General features: G+C 37.6%; 1 protein-coding gene across 2 annotated transcripts in view; it reads left to right on the top strand.

Moving 5' to 3' along the window:
- Window positions 1–15,623, top strand: part of LOC113080618 (immunoglobulin superfamily member 21-like) — a 29,532-nt gene extending 13,909 nt beyond the window's left edge. The window contains exons 3-6 of one of the 2 annotated variants that reach the window (XM_026252776.1): window positions 5,569–5,669; window positions 9,306–9,498; window positions 11,903–11,935; window positions 15,388–15,623. In XM_026252776.1, the coding sequence (XP_026108561.1) occupies window positions 5,569–5,669; window positions 9,306–9,498; window positions 11,903–11,935; window positions 15,388–15,464 (404 nt within the window). In that variant the 3' untranslated portion in view covers window positions 15,465–15,623. The remainder of the gene's footprint in view (window positions 1–5,568; window positions 5,670–9,305; window positions 9,499–11,902; window positions 11,936–15,387) is intronic. The other variant, XM_026252777.1, reaches the window with a different exon arrangement.
- The last annotated feature ends 691 nt before the right edge of the window (window positions 15,624–16,314 follow it).

Below are 16,314 nucleotides of genomic sequence, written 5' to 3'. Positions count from 1 at the left end.
ATTGTTTGTTTTATAAAATCAGTTTTACCATTTGTGAATCTTTTTTGTACTCTAACTCCTAGTGTTATGTTTTTTTTTTTTTTTTTGATGCATCCATTGAATTACATATAATAAAATAAGAAAATAATTTTTAGTTTTTACTTTTAAAGTAAATTCACTGCATTTGTAGTAGACCTTACAGTTTACATTTTCCGTGAAAATGTTCTGTGTAAATTTAACAAATGATGATGTCAACATCAAATCAGTTATATATGTGTGTGTGTGTGTGCGTGTGTGTGTGTGTGTCTTGAGAGCAGGAATGTTTGCATCTGAAGCTGCTCTAGGAAAGCAAGGTTTTGTATCATTGATTGCACTGTAGTGAGAGAAGTAAGTTTGCTGGAGTGCAGGCCTAGAGAAGTCTTGCTAACTCTTGTATATTTTAACAAGGCCTCCAATCCATTAATTTAACAGCATCTCTGTTACTTAAGAAATGAAGACAGCAAGCACTATTTCGGCTTCTCTTTGTTCTTTCTCACAGAATACAAAACAAAAATGTGCAGTTGTTGTTTTTAATTGAATCGCACTAAAATTTAAAAACATTAACAAACCTAGCTTGAGCTTGGCACAGCCCCAAGTGATAACAGTTAGCTCATACTGTATGTGAAGAAATGCTTGCATATGCATGACAATTGGTGTATTTGTTTCCTTTGTTCTTTGCTTAGCATGTGCAAAACAGCCATTTTTGAAGTCAGAAATAAATCCTATAAAAAATTGTTACAATGTTTATGTGTGTGTGTGTGTGTGTGTGTGTGTGTGTGTGTGTGTGTGTGTGTGTGTGTGTGTGTGTGTGTGTGTGTGTGTTTGTGTGTGTGTGCGTGCATGTGTGTGTGTGTGTAATTTATTCATGTGATGACAAAGCTGATTTTTTCAGCAGCCATAACTTTAGGAGATAAGACTGGAATATATTATTGTATGTATGCAGTTGCTCTAGTAGGTTTCATTCCAGTTGCTATCATGACACCACCAGTACAGGTGATCCACTAGGTCAGAAAATTAATCACTAGGTGATCCACTAGGTCAGAAAATTAATCACTAGCCATAGGAGCATTTACAAGTCATAAATCTTTAACATGAGACAGAAACATCTTGACAGTGACTCACATTTGTATTACATTCACTGAATATTCATGAGGTGAGACTCTAAATGGATGCGGTTGGTCCGTGGAGGCGGTGTTCTCTGAATGCTGTCCTCACCTCAGAGCATCACGGCTGGGCTTGTTGCCCTGACTTGGCTGTCTATTAGTCATATCCAAATATGCAGTGATTCAGTCAGTGCCTCTCCATAATTAAAGCTGAGCCAGGCTCAACAGTGAGGATTTGCATGGGTGAAGGTGCTACTGATTCAGCAAAACACAGAAGGGGAATGAGTTATATTCTCCCATCCAGAGGATAGAGATGATCTATGCCTGCACGCCAAGTTCCTCTACCCAATAGACTGATAATAAGTACGCAGATGTTTGTTGTGGGTTGTGTGTGGGAGTGTGAATTAATCTGTGTGCATTCAAACAACCGTATTTCTCTGTCAGGGTTATTAATGGCTTGGAGGTTCGGTGGACCATAAGAAGTAGAAAAAAAGTTGGCAAGTTTCGGTCAAACAAGTCTGAAAGGAAAGCCAGGGACTTATACATCCTTTGTTGGTCCTGAAAGAACATGTGTATTAGCAAGCATAAGTAAACCTAATGGTAGATTCTGGTACCAGTGTAAGAATGGTGATCCAGGAACAAGTTGTATTTGGGTAAATTACATTAAGCCCAGGGTCACAAAGTTGGGAAAAGGCCATGTTTGCCACTGTGTGGTATCCCCTCTCTTTTTTATAAAAGTCTGCAAACGTCTGGGGAATGAGGAGACAAGTTGCTCAGGATTAGGAATAGGAATGATGTCCCATTCTTGTCTAATACAGGCTTCTAGTTGCTCAACTGTCTTAGGTCTTTGTCGCATCTTCCTCTTGATGCCCCAATTATTTCTATGGGTGAAAGTTCTGGACTGCAGGCTGGCCATTTCAGTACCCGGATCCTTCTTCTTTGCAGCTATGATATTGTAATTGATGCAGTATGTGGTCTGGCATTGTCATGTTGGAAAATGCAAGGTCTTCCCTGAAAGAGACGACATCTGGATGGAAGCATATGTTGTTGTAGAACTTGGACATATATCTTTCAGCATTGATGGTGCCTTTCCAGATGTGTAAGCTGCCAATGCCACATGCACTCATGCAACCCCATACCATTAGAGATGCAGGCTTCTGAACTGAGCGCTGATTGCAACTTCTGTTGTCCTTGTCCTCTTTAGTCCAGATGAAATGGTGTCCCAGTTTTCCAAAAAGAACTTCAAATTTTGATTCCTCTGACCACAGAACAGTTGTCCACTTTGCCACATTCCATTTTAAATGAGCCTTGGACCAGAGAAAACGCCTGCACTTCTGGATCATGTTAAGATATGGCTTCTATAGAGTTGAACTCCTATAGAGATTTAGCCGGCAACGGTGAATGGCACGGTGGATTGTGTTCACTGACAGTGTTTTCTGGAAGTATTTCTGGGCCCATGTTGTGATTTCCATTACAGTAGCATTCCTGTATGTGATGTAGTGCCGTCTAAGGGCCCGAAGATCACAGGCATCCAGTATGCTTTTCCGGCCTTGACAGAGATTGTTCCAGATGCTCTGAATCTTTGGATGATATAATGCACTGTAGATGATGAACTTCAAACTCTTTGCAATTTTTCTCTGAGAAACTCCTTTCTGATATTACTCCACTATTTTTCGCCACAGCATTGGGGCATTTGGTGATACTCTGCCCATCTTGACTTCTGAGAGACACTGCCACTCTGAGAGGCTCTATTTATACCCAATCATGTTGCCAATTGACCTAATAAGTTGCGAATTGTTCCTCCAGCTGTTCCTTATACAGTATGTACATTTAATTTTTCCGGCCTCTTATTGCTACCTGTCCCAATTTTTTTTGGAATGTGTAGCTCTAATGAAAACCAAAATGAGCCAATATTTGGCATGACAATTAAAATTTCTCACTTTCAACATATATTCTGTTGTGAATCAAATATATGTTTATGAGATTTGTAAAGTATTCCATTCCTTTTTTACTCACAATTTGTACAGTCCCAACTTTTTTTGGAATCGGGTTTGTAATAACACTGTTAAATGTTTTCACACTATGTATTATAATGTTTGAGACTTTGTAGTTGTCTCCCTTAGTGAAGCATGAAAAGTCAACAGCTCTGTGGCTCATCAGTTACAGTACTTGCAGCCAAAATCACAGGCGATGACATGGGTCACCAAATGCTCCTCCTGGAGCTGGTCCCAGACATCTGGCCATCACCTTTCTTCAACAGCAAGCTAGTCTTTCTCAGGCTAATTCTGTTCAAAATGCTTACAAAAAGGTGCTATGGCAGAAAAGTTATCTGGCACCACAGGTAGGAAAACTTCACAGCTCAGTGAATTTTTTTGTCAGCTCCGGTGGTTAGGGCTTAGGTTGGGCAATCCACGGTATTGATCCGTTAATTCATCTACTTGGTACGGAAAAGGCAGGGTCAGCCTTTGAGTGCCCATTGCTCTGTCAGAACACAGGCACTATCAAAGGTCTCCTTTTGTTTTTTAACTGTTTTCTTAAGGAAAATCGATGGAGTCATTGAGTCATGATTCATGCCTTGACAAGCTCTTAATCTCTCATGTATTGCATTTCACATCTCTTTCTCCTCTCTGCAAAGCCTGACCGCTAATATCCCTGATCATTTCCATAATAAGAAAGCTGGCAAAAGAGGATTTCTGTGTATGTGGTGTAGTGTCCTGCTATAACTTGATTTATGTGTGAAATACACATTCATAGGATCCATTAAAAAATGTGAGAGCGGAAATCATAATCCATTAAGCGGCACCAGGGGGTAATCATTAAACTGACTAAGACTGGCCTGATGCCTCATTAGTTTTGCTGGACACTCTGTGGCTTGAATGATGGGTAAAAGCATGATTAGCCATTGTTTCACATAGTTCTCAGTAGCTGGATTATCTCTATGTGTTGTAGGATCCAAAGCGTAGCATTAGCCGTTTGAAAGGTTTGAAAGAAAGGCCATAGTGGGATGTATTTTTGAATAATTTCAAGTCTAATCTACATTTACAAAGCTTTGCTTTGAAATTATGTGTTACCGCAAACATATGGCTCACAAAACTTGTTTTATGGTTCTCAGGGTTAATCCTGGATCCTGGTAATCATGGTAGACGATGCAGAACCACACAGGACCAGCTTTTTTACACCCAGACTTTGCTGCTATAAAGCGCCTAGCTCATACGGCTAAATAGAGGAAGTTTCACTTGAGGAACTTATGGTCTCACTTTCTAGACATGTACAAAATCACTTTCTTATCTTTCCCCTGAGCACACAAGAGAAATCCCCAGTGCCTGAGAAGGTCAAAATATGATATTTTAACCTTCCTTTCCTTCATCACATCCCAGCCATTCTCTGAGACCAAATTAAACCCATCTGGGAGATTCGGTCCACACAAGACAAGGGAATTAGTTCTCTAAGTTTCTCTTATCTTACTTCCTCCACCGCTTGCCTTGCACGCTCTGTTTCTTCTTTAGTAATGAATGTCTACCCAATTTAGGTCCTTGTCCCTCTTGGGAAATAAATACTCCTCAGCAATTTCAATAAAGGAAACTGAGAATCCCCAAGTTGACCTCCAAGTCAAATGCCGTGACTTTGGTCTGTTAATACTGTGCTGGTGTACTAGTATTGTTTTGATTAGGGATGCACCGAGACCACTTTTTCAAGAACGAGTCCAGTACTCTTTCTTTTATTTTTGGTTCTTACTGATACCTGTATTTTCATTGCATTTTTAAAAGTATTGGGAACAGATTCGAAACCAAAATAATATGAATCATGTTAGCTGGTTTCATTTAGCAAACAGATATTTCCTTCAGTTATTTTCATACTTAATTATGCCAATTTAAATGTATTGTACAAGCTTGTATTACTTTTACTGCTTATTTTATTGCTAAATGTTATTTCATCTTTAATTTAATAGCACAAAAGAGCTTCTCCATTGCAGCAGCACAGTATTGTAATAAAAAAAATATTTTCTGTAATAATATAGGGAACCACTCATTATACAGAAATCATGCAACAGCGATGAACATATTTTCTGAAATATAAATCTAATTTTTTATAATCTGAAATGTGCATTGACTTCAGAAATGTGTTGCGATTCCAAAGTGAGCAAAACATTCACAGTGCATGTACCAATAGCATTGGTACAGAATGTCAGAGACACATATAGCCAAGCGCATTTCACACAGGCTGTGAATTAATTACATACATGTACTTCATAGACCTTCATAAACCTCTGTTGTTCTGTTGTCTGTCTCTTCGTCTGGATGCAGCACTGTTCACATGCTGTGTGGTATAAGCTTTTGGTATCTGAAAATTTTAATGAGTATGAATACAGGAGCACAGTATCTGCTCTAGTGCATTCCTAGTTTTAATGTTTAAAACTGACAGTGTTTTCTCTTGTTTCCTTTCATAGCGGCTCCTAAAGGCCCCAAGCTTTCAATAACACCTGCCAGGGCAAAGGTAGGGGATACGGTTCGCATCACCGTCCAAGGTTTCCAGGTAGGATCTCCGTTGGTAAGTCCATGGGGGTTATGAAACCAGGGCCAAGTTCAGTTTTGGATAGGAGGAGGTTTGTCCCACATGTGCAGTTAAGCCTGTGTGATATACGGCTATAGTGACCATTCTTACAGAGTGTGCAATACAACACGTGTATCTGTCAGCTTCTGACCTGGTACTGCTATCCATGAGCTATCAATCCAAATGGTTCAGCCTGTCCAAGGCGGGGTGCACTGCATCTGACAAAATCAAACCATTCAATCATGTAAGTTGCTATGAAATCAAAATCGAGGGTTTTCAAAGTCCTTCAAAGGTCATGAGAAAAAAACTTTGAAAATGATCTATTGAAAAGCACTTAGGGCTGCAACTAAAAAAAAAAAAAAAAAAAAAAAAGAACAAGAAAAGAAAAAGACCTTGAGCACTCAAGGATATTAGGATGTACTAGACGTATATCGGGGGTGAGATAAGATAAGAGTTCAATCAAATTGCATTTGTAAATGGTCTACAGACACTCAGACTGAGCAGCAAAAATGCTCTTTGGATGAAAAACCATTTAAGCTGCGATTATTTTCCCCCCGATTGATTTCTCTATTGTTGGCACTCTATATTTCAGTGTCATTTCCATGAACACAGAACAAATGAAAAAATACATAAATAAATAAACAATGCGGTGTTGCATTTAATAAAATAACTGATGTTTCAGAACATGGAGAAAAAAAAATTCCAATAAAAATATCTAAATAATATGTAAAAACAACCTCGAAACTATGTACAATTTCTAGTTTATTCTTCTTTCCTTGTTGGCAAATAGTGTTTGTCTTTTTTTAAGCATAAAATCTGACTGAACTGTTACATTTGTGTTTAATAAGAAAAAAAAATATCTGTTACGATAAGTAAAAAAAAAAACTAATTTGTATAACTTAAGAAACAGTACACTTAAACTGACCTAGAAGATAATTTTAATCAATTATATGCTTTAACAAGAACTATTCCCAGAAATAAGGCAAGTTGATTTATTATGCTAACATTAGGCTTCTCTTTGCTAATGCTAAACTCTTCTTATTTGTGTTTGTGTTCTGTTTGGTATTCTCACCAAAGGCATAAGAGCGTCTGATTAAAAAACAAATCAGCTGTTTGTTGATGTATTTCACTGCAGCTTTCAGGGATTTTGCTGCTTTCGTTTGTTCTTGTCAGACTAGCTAGCAAAACAGGTGCGAGCACAGAGCTAGCTAGGAGCGATTTACTGTCAACTACGGCAAATTTATACTTGCTTCAATAGTCCGTCGGCTCCACAGGCCTAGAGAAGCAAGAAGATTGTCTCAGTGTAACTATCACCGTCTGCCAAGAGCTAAAAAAAAAAAAAAAAAATCTTCTCCAGCAGATAAACACAGAACAGTTTAATGGTGATCTGCCCAATCTTTGTGACAGGACTGACTCAGAGATGTGTCTAGCCAATGGCATTAAGGTGGAAAGAAATTAGACCCGATATGCTATCATCACTGATTCTACTTTACGCTATTTTGTTTGTGACATGAATGTAAAATAATTTTACAGTAGTTATGTTTTATTCCTCCTGGAAATTCCAGGTATAGCTGGGTTCTTCACACAGGCTGTTAGCTAGGCCTAAACTGGTCATTAGCTGGTCGATACTGGTCATTTGCAAATTTAGACTGGTTATTTGCAGGTTAGCACTTGTCATTACCTGGTACAAGCTGGTAGACCATTTAGATTGGCAACAATCTCTGTCTAAACTCATTAGTGACAGATTAGACCAGCTAATAACCGGCCTGGTCTGATTCAGACCAGCTAGAACCCATGTTTCAAAGCATAGCTACCATCTAAAAATGGATTTTCCATTAAGTATGCCCTATTATTTTGGGTTTTTGGATTGCTAAAGCACTACAATTGAGTTACCTTAGTAGAGAAGGGAGTTGGTTGGTGCATGGGCAGTTTGTCTGGCAGATATGTGTGTTTATTCCACCCACATTTTGCCTATTTGAAGTACACCTTTAAATAATAGAGGAATGGTCACCATAAACAGGCTTGACGGTGGACATAAATCCAGTTTGGATCTTAATATTTAAACAAAAGATTTCAGAGGATTTTAAAGCCAATGGAGATTTGTTTGGAAGAATGTCTCCCTTATCCTTAGCTGCTCCAAGGCCTTGGGTTTCACAAGTAGATAAGATAAATGTTAGCACAGAAAATCAAATACTACCCTGATATTCAAACAATACCAAAAAACAGACTCAATATCCCCTTTGGTTTACTCAGACTCTAGTTAAAACACCAACAAATAGGGTCACATTGGTGTCTCTTTCCTTTCTAATTTAACATTTGTATTTGTATAGAGTACAGCGCTGCTCTCCAAGAGGATGCCTTACTGTCATTTCATGACTTTAACCATGCGAGTGCCATGGGGGATATTTTTATCTGGATCTGACCTGATTCCACCAGCAAGTGCAAACTCATTTCACTGCTGTCATGGTGTGAATGTGGAAGTCCAGTTACACACAGCCAAGCCACACTCTCCAATGTGCCGTTATCAGAGGTCACCCAGACAAGCCACATGATTTTGTGAAGTTAGATGGATTGTGCCAGCCAGTCACTTATCACACCTAGAACATGGGTAGATTGGTTTGATCGGCAGGGGAAAGATATCTTCTCCCATGCCCGGAAACAGGATCTACAATAAATCGGGATGTAGCCTTGGCTCAGGCATTTAGTTTTTGGGGGATTTATCACACATGTCCTCTTGTGTAGAATCAGATGATCTTATACTGAGCTTTCACAAGTATTATAAGGCAAGTACTTTTTTAAATAGACATGAAATTATGTATTGTGTTAGTGGGCTTCCAGGCATAGTTGCAGACAATGCTACACCATGATAAATAAGCGTATAAGAATACTTGATATTCTTTTGACTCTTGTGGACTACGTGTTTGGTGTGTTTTTTTTTTTCATTGTCCCCAAAGACCATCAAACCCCTTATATTCCTCTTCCTGGAAAAGTCTATAAAAAGAAATGCTTTAATTGTCTCCATATAATATTGTATTGGATATTTTCTGTCCTTTCTCCAAAACGGAAAGGTATTGAGTATCGATTTATTTATTTTTATTTATTTATAAGATTTATTTTAAAATGGGTTTATATTATTAATAATATAACATGTTTCTTAATGACTTACCGTGCCTTTTATAGCATTAACAAGATGAGCCATTGAATTCATTTTGAAAATGATGACTGATGAATGTATTTTTAATCCAGTGTCTATATATTAGTATTGGTTATGATATAATTAGTATTGACCAAGTTCAGAGGCTGTCGTATGTGGGTCAACTTACTATGTTGGGTATTTTCAATTTCAACAGTTTCAATATTAAAAAATAATTTTCATATTGATTCAGTGGATTTATTGGAACCAAACTCTTCAAATATTTTTATAGCCTACCGTAGGATAAATCATGCACAATTTATGATCCAATAAATTGAAAAAACGAAATCAAATATAAGTTAATAACTGATTTAGTACCTAAACATTGTACATCACTTTCTGTATCTTTGGCTTCAGTCTGATTTTTTTTTTTTTTTATCCTTTTCCCCCTAATGTACACATTCTTGTGTACTAAACACGCTCGTACACACTACTTCCAGAATGAGGTGTTTCCTGAGCCTCTGTTCACCTGGACGCGGGTAGGCAGCAGATTGCTCGACGACAGTGCTGAGAGAGATGGGAAGGAACTGGTGTTAGAGCGAGTGCCTGCAGAACTCAATGGCTCCATGTACCGCTGCACGGCCCAGAATCCACTGGGCTCTACTGACACACACATACGCCTCATTGTTTTCGGTGAGTAGCTCTACCGGCAACTGCCATTTCTATCTGAAATGTAGTAATTAAATGCCTTTGTTTATTGAATTCTGTTTCTCATTGTGTTATTGTATTCTATTGAAGTTGTTTTTTGTCAATATCTTTAAATCAGTATTTTGTCAATCTTAGTGGAGTTTACTCCGAATTTAGTCAACAAAAATGACGTTATTTCATAAGTGCAAAATAAAACCTGATATTACCTATAAAGACATGTATTAAAACTAAGCAGGAAAGGCAAATTATTCTGGAAATTTGCGACATTAAAGATAGATGGATTCATTAAGACATGACCGTCAAATCTGCAGTACCTTTGTAATTTTTGGGTCACAAGATGTCTTTCCTTAATGGATATTCTGTTTTGTTAGCACAGATATGAAATCTTCTACACCTCTTAAAAGAAAAATTGCCTTTTTGCGTTTGATTGTGTGACCGTTTCATTCCCCTGTGGTTTTGTCTAGCCATGCTTTGCTGCTGAAACTGATGCTGTGCCCACTAAGTCTTGGCTTTGTTTTCATTGACGTTAGAAAGGGATTGTTTGCTGACGCTGTTGCGTGTGTGTGTGTGTTTCGTTGCCCCTGGACTAATTTCCCCCCTGAGCTTTCGTGGCTGTCAGGGTTTATGAGAGATCTGCCTATAGCGTGAGCCTAGATCTAATCAAAGATGTGTTTTGGAAGATGAAGGACAGTCGGCTGCTCCTCTGTATAATCTGAATGACAGCCAAGACTGGGGACAAAAAGCTGAATACGGTTCACAATTAGGCGTGTATAACTCCAACCTGACATGTAAAAGCATTAATAAAACCTGATTGCTGATTACTTAACAATACCCCACATTAGCTATTCTTATTGTAATTTCAAATGCTAGTCTAGCGGAACTTATTTCTCTTATTTCTATCATCTGATTAACCAGCAGTCGGAGATAAAAGATTTAACGTTAATATAAAAATTGTATATGTCCTCTTTACTCTACAATGTTTTTCATTCTGTAAGAAAATTAACGTGTGCCGTGAGTAAGAGTGAGTTACAGTATGGAAGGTACACCTGACGAGATGTGTGATGTGGCACACCAGACACTTCATGTCCTTGAGTTCAAGGCTACAATAAATGTTCTTTACAGTATGATTAAACCAAGAAAATGAAGTAGTAGCATATTAAATTTGGGGGTGACACCAGGGGTGGTCAACCAGAATGTCCATGGTGTCCAGTTTAACTAAAGTTGAATATTTGCCTAAACTTTGTTTTTTGCTTTTTTTACACAAAGTTGAATTTAATTTCTGAGAAAATAACTAGACTTCATTCAATGAATTAAATAATCCATTAACATAATACAATGAATTGCAACTAAAGCTTTCAAACTTGGATTCAAAAAAGAATGCAAAAGTACCTTTAATGCGTCATTAAAGTGGCCCATAATGTTGTACATCCTGTATATCATTCAATAATTTCTTTTTAAGTGAACTGTCAACCACTGCAATGAGCAAATTAAATTCAAGATTGTATGCTGGCTTTGTGAACTGAATAAAACGAGCCTCAAAAGAAAATGATTTAAATGTGCAGGTGGATGTCAAGATTTTCAGTGAATAGCTATTTAATTGATCAGTGTTTATGGGTGAGTTGTATGGACCATGATGCTATAAACTAAGGACAAGCAGTCCATCAGTGCTATTCTTCAGGCCTATTCTTCTTACAATCTACAAACTGTTGGGCGGAGTACAGGAGGCCATTTGGTGAAAAGTGTTTTTTGTGGGGGAGGACGACGACTCAGGAATGGTGCATGTGGAGAAGCGTTAATGTCTATTTAACAGCATAGTGCGGCTCGCATCATCATACATCTCATTCAAAACATCCTTGTGCTTTTGGGTCTCAACACGGGTGGCACAGAGAGGAGAATAGTGATTAAGAGCATTTGAACTGGGTTACTATTGACCGGTTTCAATAGCCATTCATTAGAGCCCATCAGCTGTATTAAAGAACAAAGATGAGCATTTAGGAGAAAGGAAGCTTGCAGTGTCAGATCTTGTTAATAGATTTTTGCTTCAACAGTATCAGTCGAGGGGGCGGTTGAGTATTCTTGAAAAAGATTTGGGGATTTTTTTTGAGTTTGCTCATCTGAGCGTTCATAGAGAGCTCAAAGTTCAAAAGGTTCCAGTCTTTGGCAGATTTAACATTGAAGCCTGCCAAAAATAGGAGTGAACTTATGAACTTTGGCTGCTAATAGCTCTTTGGTGGAATTCTAGTCTTGTCTCTAACAGACTCGTGATTTTCATCCTTCATTAGACCAAAAACCTATGATGGTTATCTCTTGTATTATATATGAATACACTCTTCTCTCTCCCTCTCCATCTCTTAATCTTCAACTCCCCCTCCTCTTCTCTGTTCTGCAGAAAACCCGATGAAAAACACACAGAATCCGAACAGTAAGTATTTGAACGCCTCTGATTAGATTCCTTGACTGTGTGAGCTTTTTGCAGCTTCTTGTTTGAGAAGTCTAATTGATGTATTAACAATTACAAGAGAGCCGTTCCCAGTGTTTTCCTCTTACGGGTGCTATAATTGCACAACTGAAGTTTTTAAAAATGACAGAGATGCATCAAAGGCCGGAATACTCTCCCAAAATGCTTTGCACTCAAAATGTTCTTCCATTTCAAGAATGACACATGAACCAAAAGCTATATCTCACTAACTGAATATTTTCCCAGACATTAAAACCTATATATTTTTTGGGGTGGGAGAAAATTGGATTAAATAAATGCATTTATTGCTGAGGTAATCACTTGTTGAAATAAATAAGCAACAAACAAGCAATAAGTACAACATACAGCATAGGTCATGTGACAACTCTATTGCATACTTCCTCTAGTGTCACCTTGACTGATTATTTTTCAAATGTTAAGCCCGTTTTATGCCAAATTGGATGCCAAATTATCATATTAATTTCCAAGATGATAACTAGACAACATTGATAGAATTACATATTCTATAAAATATACTATATATAAATGCAGTGCAATGTGTGGAACTGGTCTCTTGTAATGCTATGTGTTTCAAAAGCATGCTTCGTACGCATGATTTAATTGTGAAATTGCCAAAATTGTAGTTTGATAAATTACTACATACTGTGTTTTTATTGTTTTTGGTCTCCGCCCGTCCTCTCCTTCTTTTGAAGAGGCCTTGTGCCTTCCGAGGGCTTGCTGCTTTCACCATTTAAAACTAGAAGTGAGCCATCACTTACCAATGCACCAGCGCATCCACAGCAAATGTTATTCAGTGATAGATTAAAGTTGTTTTATACATTCAGTGCTGGCATATTTACAGTTTCTTAGAGACTCATATGTAATGCCGCCTTCACACTGGCAGTTGAAATCAGCTCCGATACGGCTACGAAACGACCGGAAGTCATTCATTTCCTATGGAGATTCGCAGCCCGCATTCGAATGGCTATGAACCGGGTCCGAACGAGTGCAGTGCGGAAAAAATCGTGTCCGTTGGTCATACGGATGCGTTCAAAAAATTTGGACGGTTCCTATCCGACAATTCCAGCGGAAGCTGGTGTTGCTATGGTACTGATAAACAAACCTGAATTCATAACTTTTAATAAAATAAGTAATGATTTTATAACGATAAGTTGTCATGTCATTTTTTTTATTTTCATGATTTTCTAACATTATAAGGGCAGTTAATACAATTAAAATGAATAAATAAATATCGTGCCCCCCGCTCTCGGACACACTCGGTCTCTCTCACTCGAGTGCAGGGTTGTTGCAGCCCTATATACCACTATATCACATTTAGCTGACCTGACATGCACATTAAGATACAGACAATATCAATTGTTCTAATCTCTCCGCCATTTTTGTTCTCCTCGCTTCCGAAGCTTTTCAGCGGTGTAGTACGACGTCCACTGGGGGAGTATTGCGTATTATGGAGCTGATTTCAACTGCCAGTGTGAAGGCGGCGTAAAGATGAAGAACTGTCAGGCAGAAGGGTGGAAGGAATCCTCTGCCTTTTTTTATTTCTTAAGTTTTTCTGTTATTCCTTTTTTAATTATCTCTCTTTCGCCTAACCCAAAAACCCTCACCGCATCTCTTTCCTGTGTACCACCGCATCTACGGATGTAAATTTGAATATGCAAATGAGGTAGGGCAGGTGTGTGAGAGCAAGGACAGAATCAGGTCAGCGTGAGCGCTGATCTTGAGTCTAGCTTCAGATGCCCCTCGTATGCAAGTCAAATGGCTTGTAGAACAAGGCCTCGGGAGGTCACTATGTCTGACATGTGTCTGAATCTCAAACACCCTCTCGAATATAACACCCTAAAGACTTTAGTGCTCACAGATGGCCTAAAGTCTATAATTCTCCTGCTGGACTCTTTAGTTTAAAAAGGCTGGTTATGTTCAGAATGCCAAACAACTATAGAACTCTACATAAATATTTTTTTAATATTTAATTTCTGTATGGATGGACAAATTAACTTGCCAAAATATAAAGTACAGTGTACATCCTGAGTGCAATGCGTGAAATACTGTACGCCACGCTGCAATTTGTTTTCTCCTTTACGATTTTCAGTACAAAGTGATAGAACTGATTTAAAAATGTTTTTACACAAAATTGGATATAAAAAAAATATTTATCAATATAAATATGTATGATATTTTATTTTAAAAAATAATTATTAATATTAGGTCATTTAAGAATTCCATGTGACAGGTCATAAGGTAATGTAATAACAGCGTAGTATACTATTTTAAATATATTTATACTACTTTTTTTGTAGACTGTATAATGTGCTGTGATATCCTTGTGCTCCATTTTGAACATTGCCACATTGAACATTGAGTTTTAACCATAAAAGAAAAAAAAATCATATTGTGGTATAAAGTGGTACTAATGTTATATTAATTATAGCACTAACACCCATACAAGCTATAAAAGTAGAAGTAATGTTATATATTACCACTTGTTTTGTCAATGAAAATGAGAGAGATGGTAATAAAATAACTTAAGCACTGAAGAAGCATTGCTCATAATACTTACGACAGCCATCATCATTTAGTGCTTATTGAACATTGTGTAGTATGCATGAAAGTTGAGGCCTCAGTGATCCAGCAACACTGTACAGCTCGTTCAAACCTTTTAGAGTGCATTAGACGATTACAGCAAAGTACTTGAGAAAAGAAGCTCGCTCATACAGCTTTCTCGCCTACTGTACTACATTCTCTAATGCAGAAAGTAAGGAGCTCTGCTTGCTCCTTTATTAGCCAGATCATTTATGCTTGAGATATATGACCTAAAAATAAAATTTATTCAACAGTTATTTACTCACGTTGTTCTTAATCCATGTGCACAAAAACTATGTTCCAGACAATTTACAGTAAAAAAAAATAAATAAAATAAAAACAGTATAAATAAATCACTATAAACATTGTCTATATGACATATGCAGCTCTTAAATATTCCACAGGTTGGACATCAATAACATCAAGTATAATGATATCCAACATTTTGAATATTTAATTAAGCTATTTGCATAATGATTTGCATGAATGATTTTTTTGTGTGTGTGTGTGTGTTCAGATGTTTTAGAATTAATAATAAATAAATAAAAGATTTCACACAAAGATATTATGTTTCTTGGAATATATGACAAACAAATCATATGAACTACTTTTTTTAAGCTCTTTTAGTGCTTTATTTTGTAATTTTGGGAGCTTACACAGAGAACAAAAGCATACATTTTTAGATTGACATTAGTGTATGTAAATTTAGAAAGAACTATCCCTTTAAGATGAGGATATAAGTAAAACTGGATTATGACCAATATGTGACAAGCATCTTCCTGCCAAATACTAATTACTTTTATTTACTCTTTCAGATGGAGCTCCTGGTTTGCACAAGCTTGGACTGATATTCCTGCCACTTATTCTCACAGTGACTGTTGAACTGACGTGAATATCCTCGATTCAGCTGCACACAAATACGCCTCCTCTAGAGTCAGGCCCACACACACTCACACACTCACTCACACCTACCTTGCTTTCATCTGTGGGAGAACCTGAACCCCCGGCAGGGAGCGCACCACCCTTTTTGTGAAACACACACACACACAAAAAGATCCAGATGGAGATGATAATATAGCTGATTAAAAAATAAGATTAAATGAAAATAACATGCTGAATATGAGAACAATCACTTCTATATTGTCTGCCCCACCACACAGACACTCAGTGTTTTTTTTTTTTTTACTTGCCTGTCAATCAACAGAGACCTGTCATTCGGGAAAGCTAAAAGGCTCTTAACAGAAATATCCTACGCTGGAGTGTGGAGAAAAGACATAAGGAATTGTGAGTCACTGACAATGCTGACTGTCACTTCAGCTCCAACTAGCCGCCCTTGAGTTGCCTCCCATTAGAATTAGGCTACTGCATCCTTGCACAAACAGGACTTAAACACGCCCCCTTTTTAAGAACCACGCCATTTGTGTTTTTTGATCTCAGTATTTTTCCATTTACTTTTCTTGAATGGCTCTCGGCTGGAATGTAACAAAACAAACAAACAAACAAAAAAGAGACAATACTAAACGTCCTGTGACATTTTATTGCGAAGAAATGGAAGATCCTCTTTTTAAGTGTATTTTGTGTACATCCCTGTAAATAATGAAAAGTATATTACAGAGAAGAAAACGAAAAAATAATTAATAGAGGTTCGGGGGTGGGGGGTGGTTGATGCAAGGGGGATATAGCAGATAATGGCTTTATTGCGTGAGTCTGGTCATCCCGTACTGAAATCCAACCCAGGCTTT

This window comes from Carassius auratus, unplaced genomic scaffold, assembly GCF_003368295.1.
Source record: "Carassius auratus strain Wakin unplaced genomic scaffold, ASM336829v1 scaf_tig00031880, whole genome shotgun sequence".
Classification (NCBI taxonomy): domain Eukaryota; kingdom Metazoa; phylum Chordata; class Actinopteri; order Cypriniformes; family Cyprinidae; genus Carassius; species Carassius auratus.
This window is presented reverse-complemented; position numbering and strand designations above follow the sequence as displayed.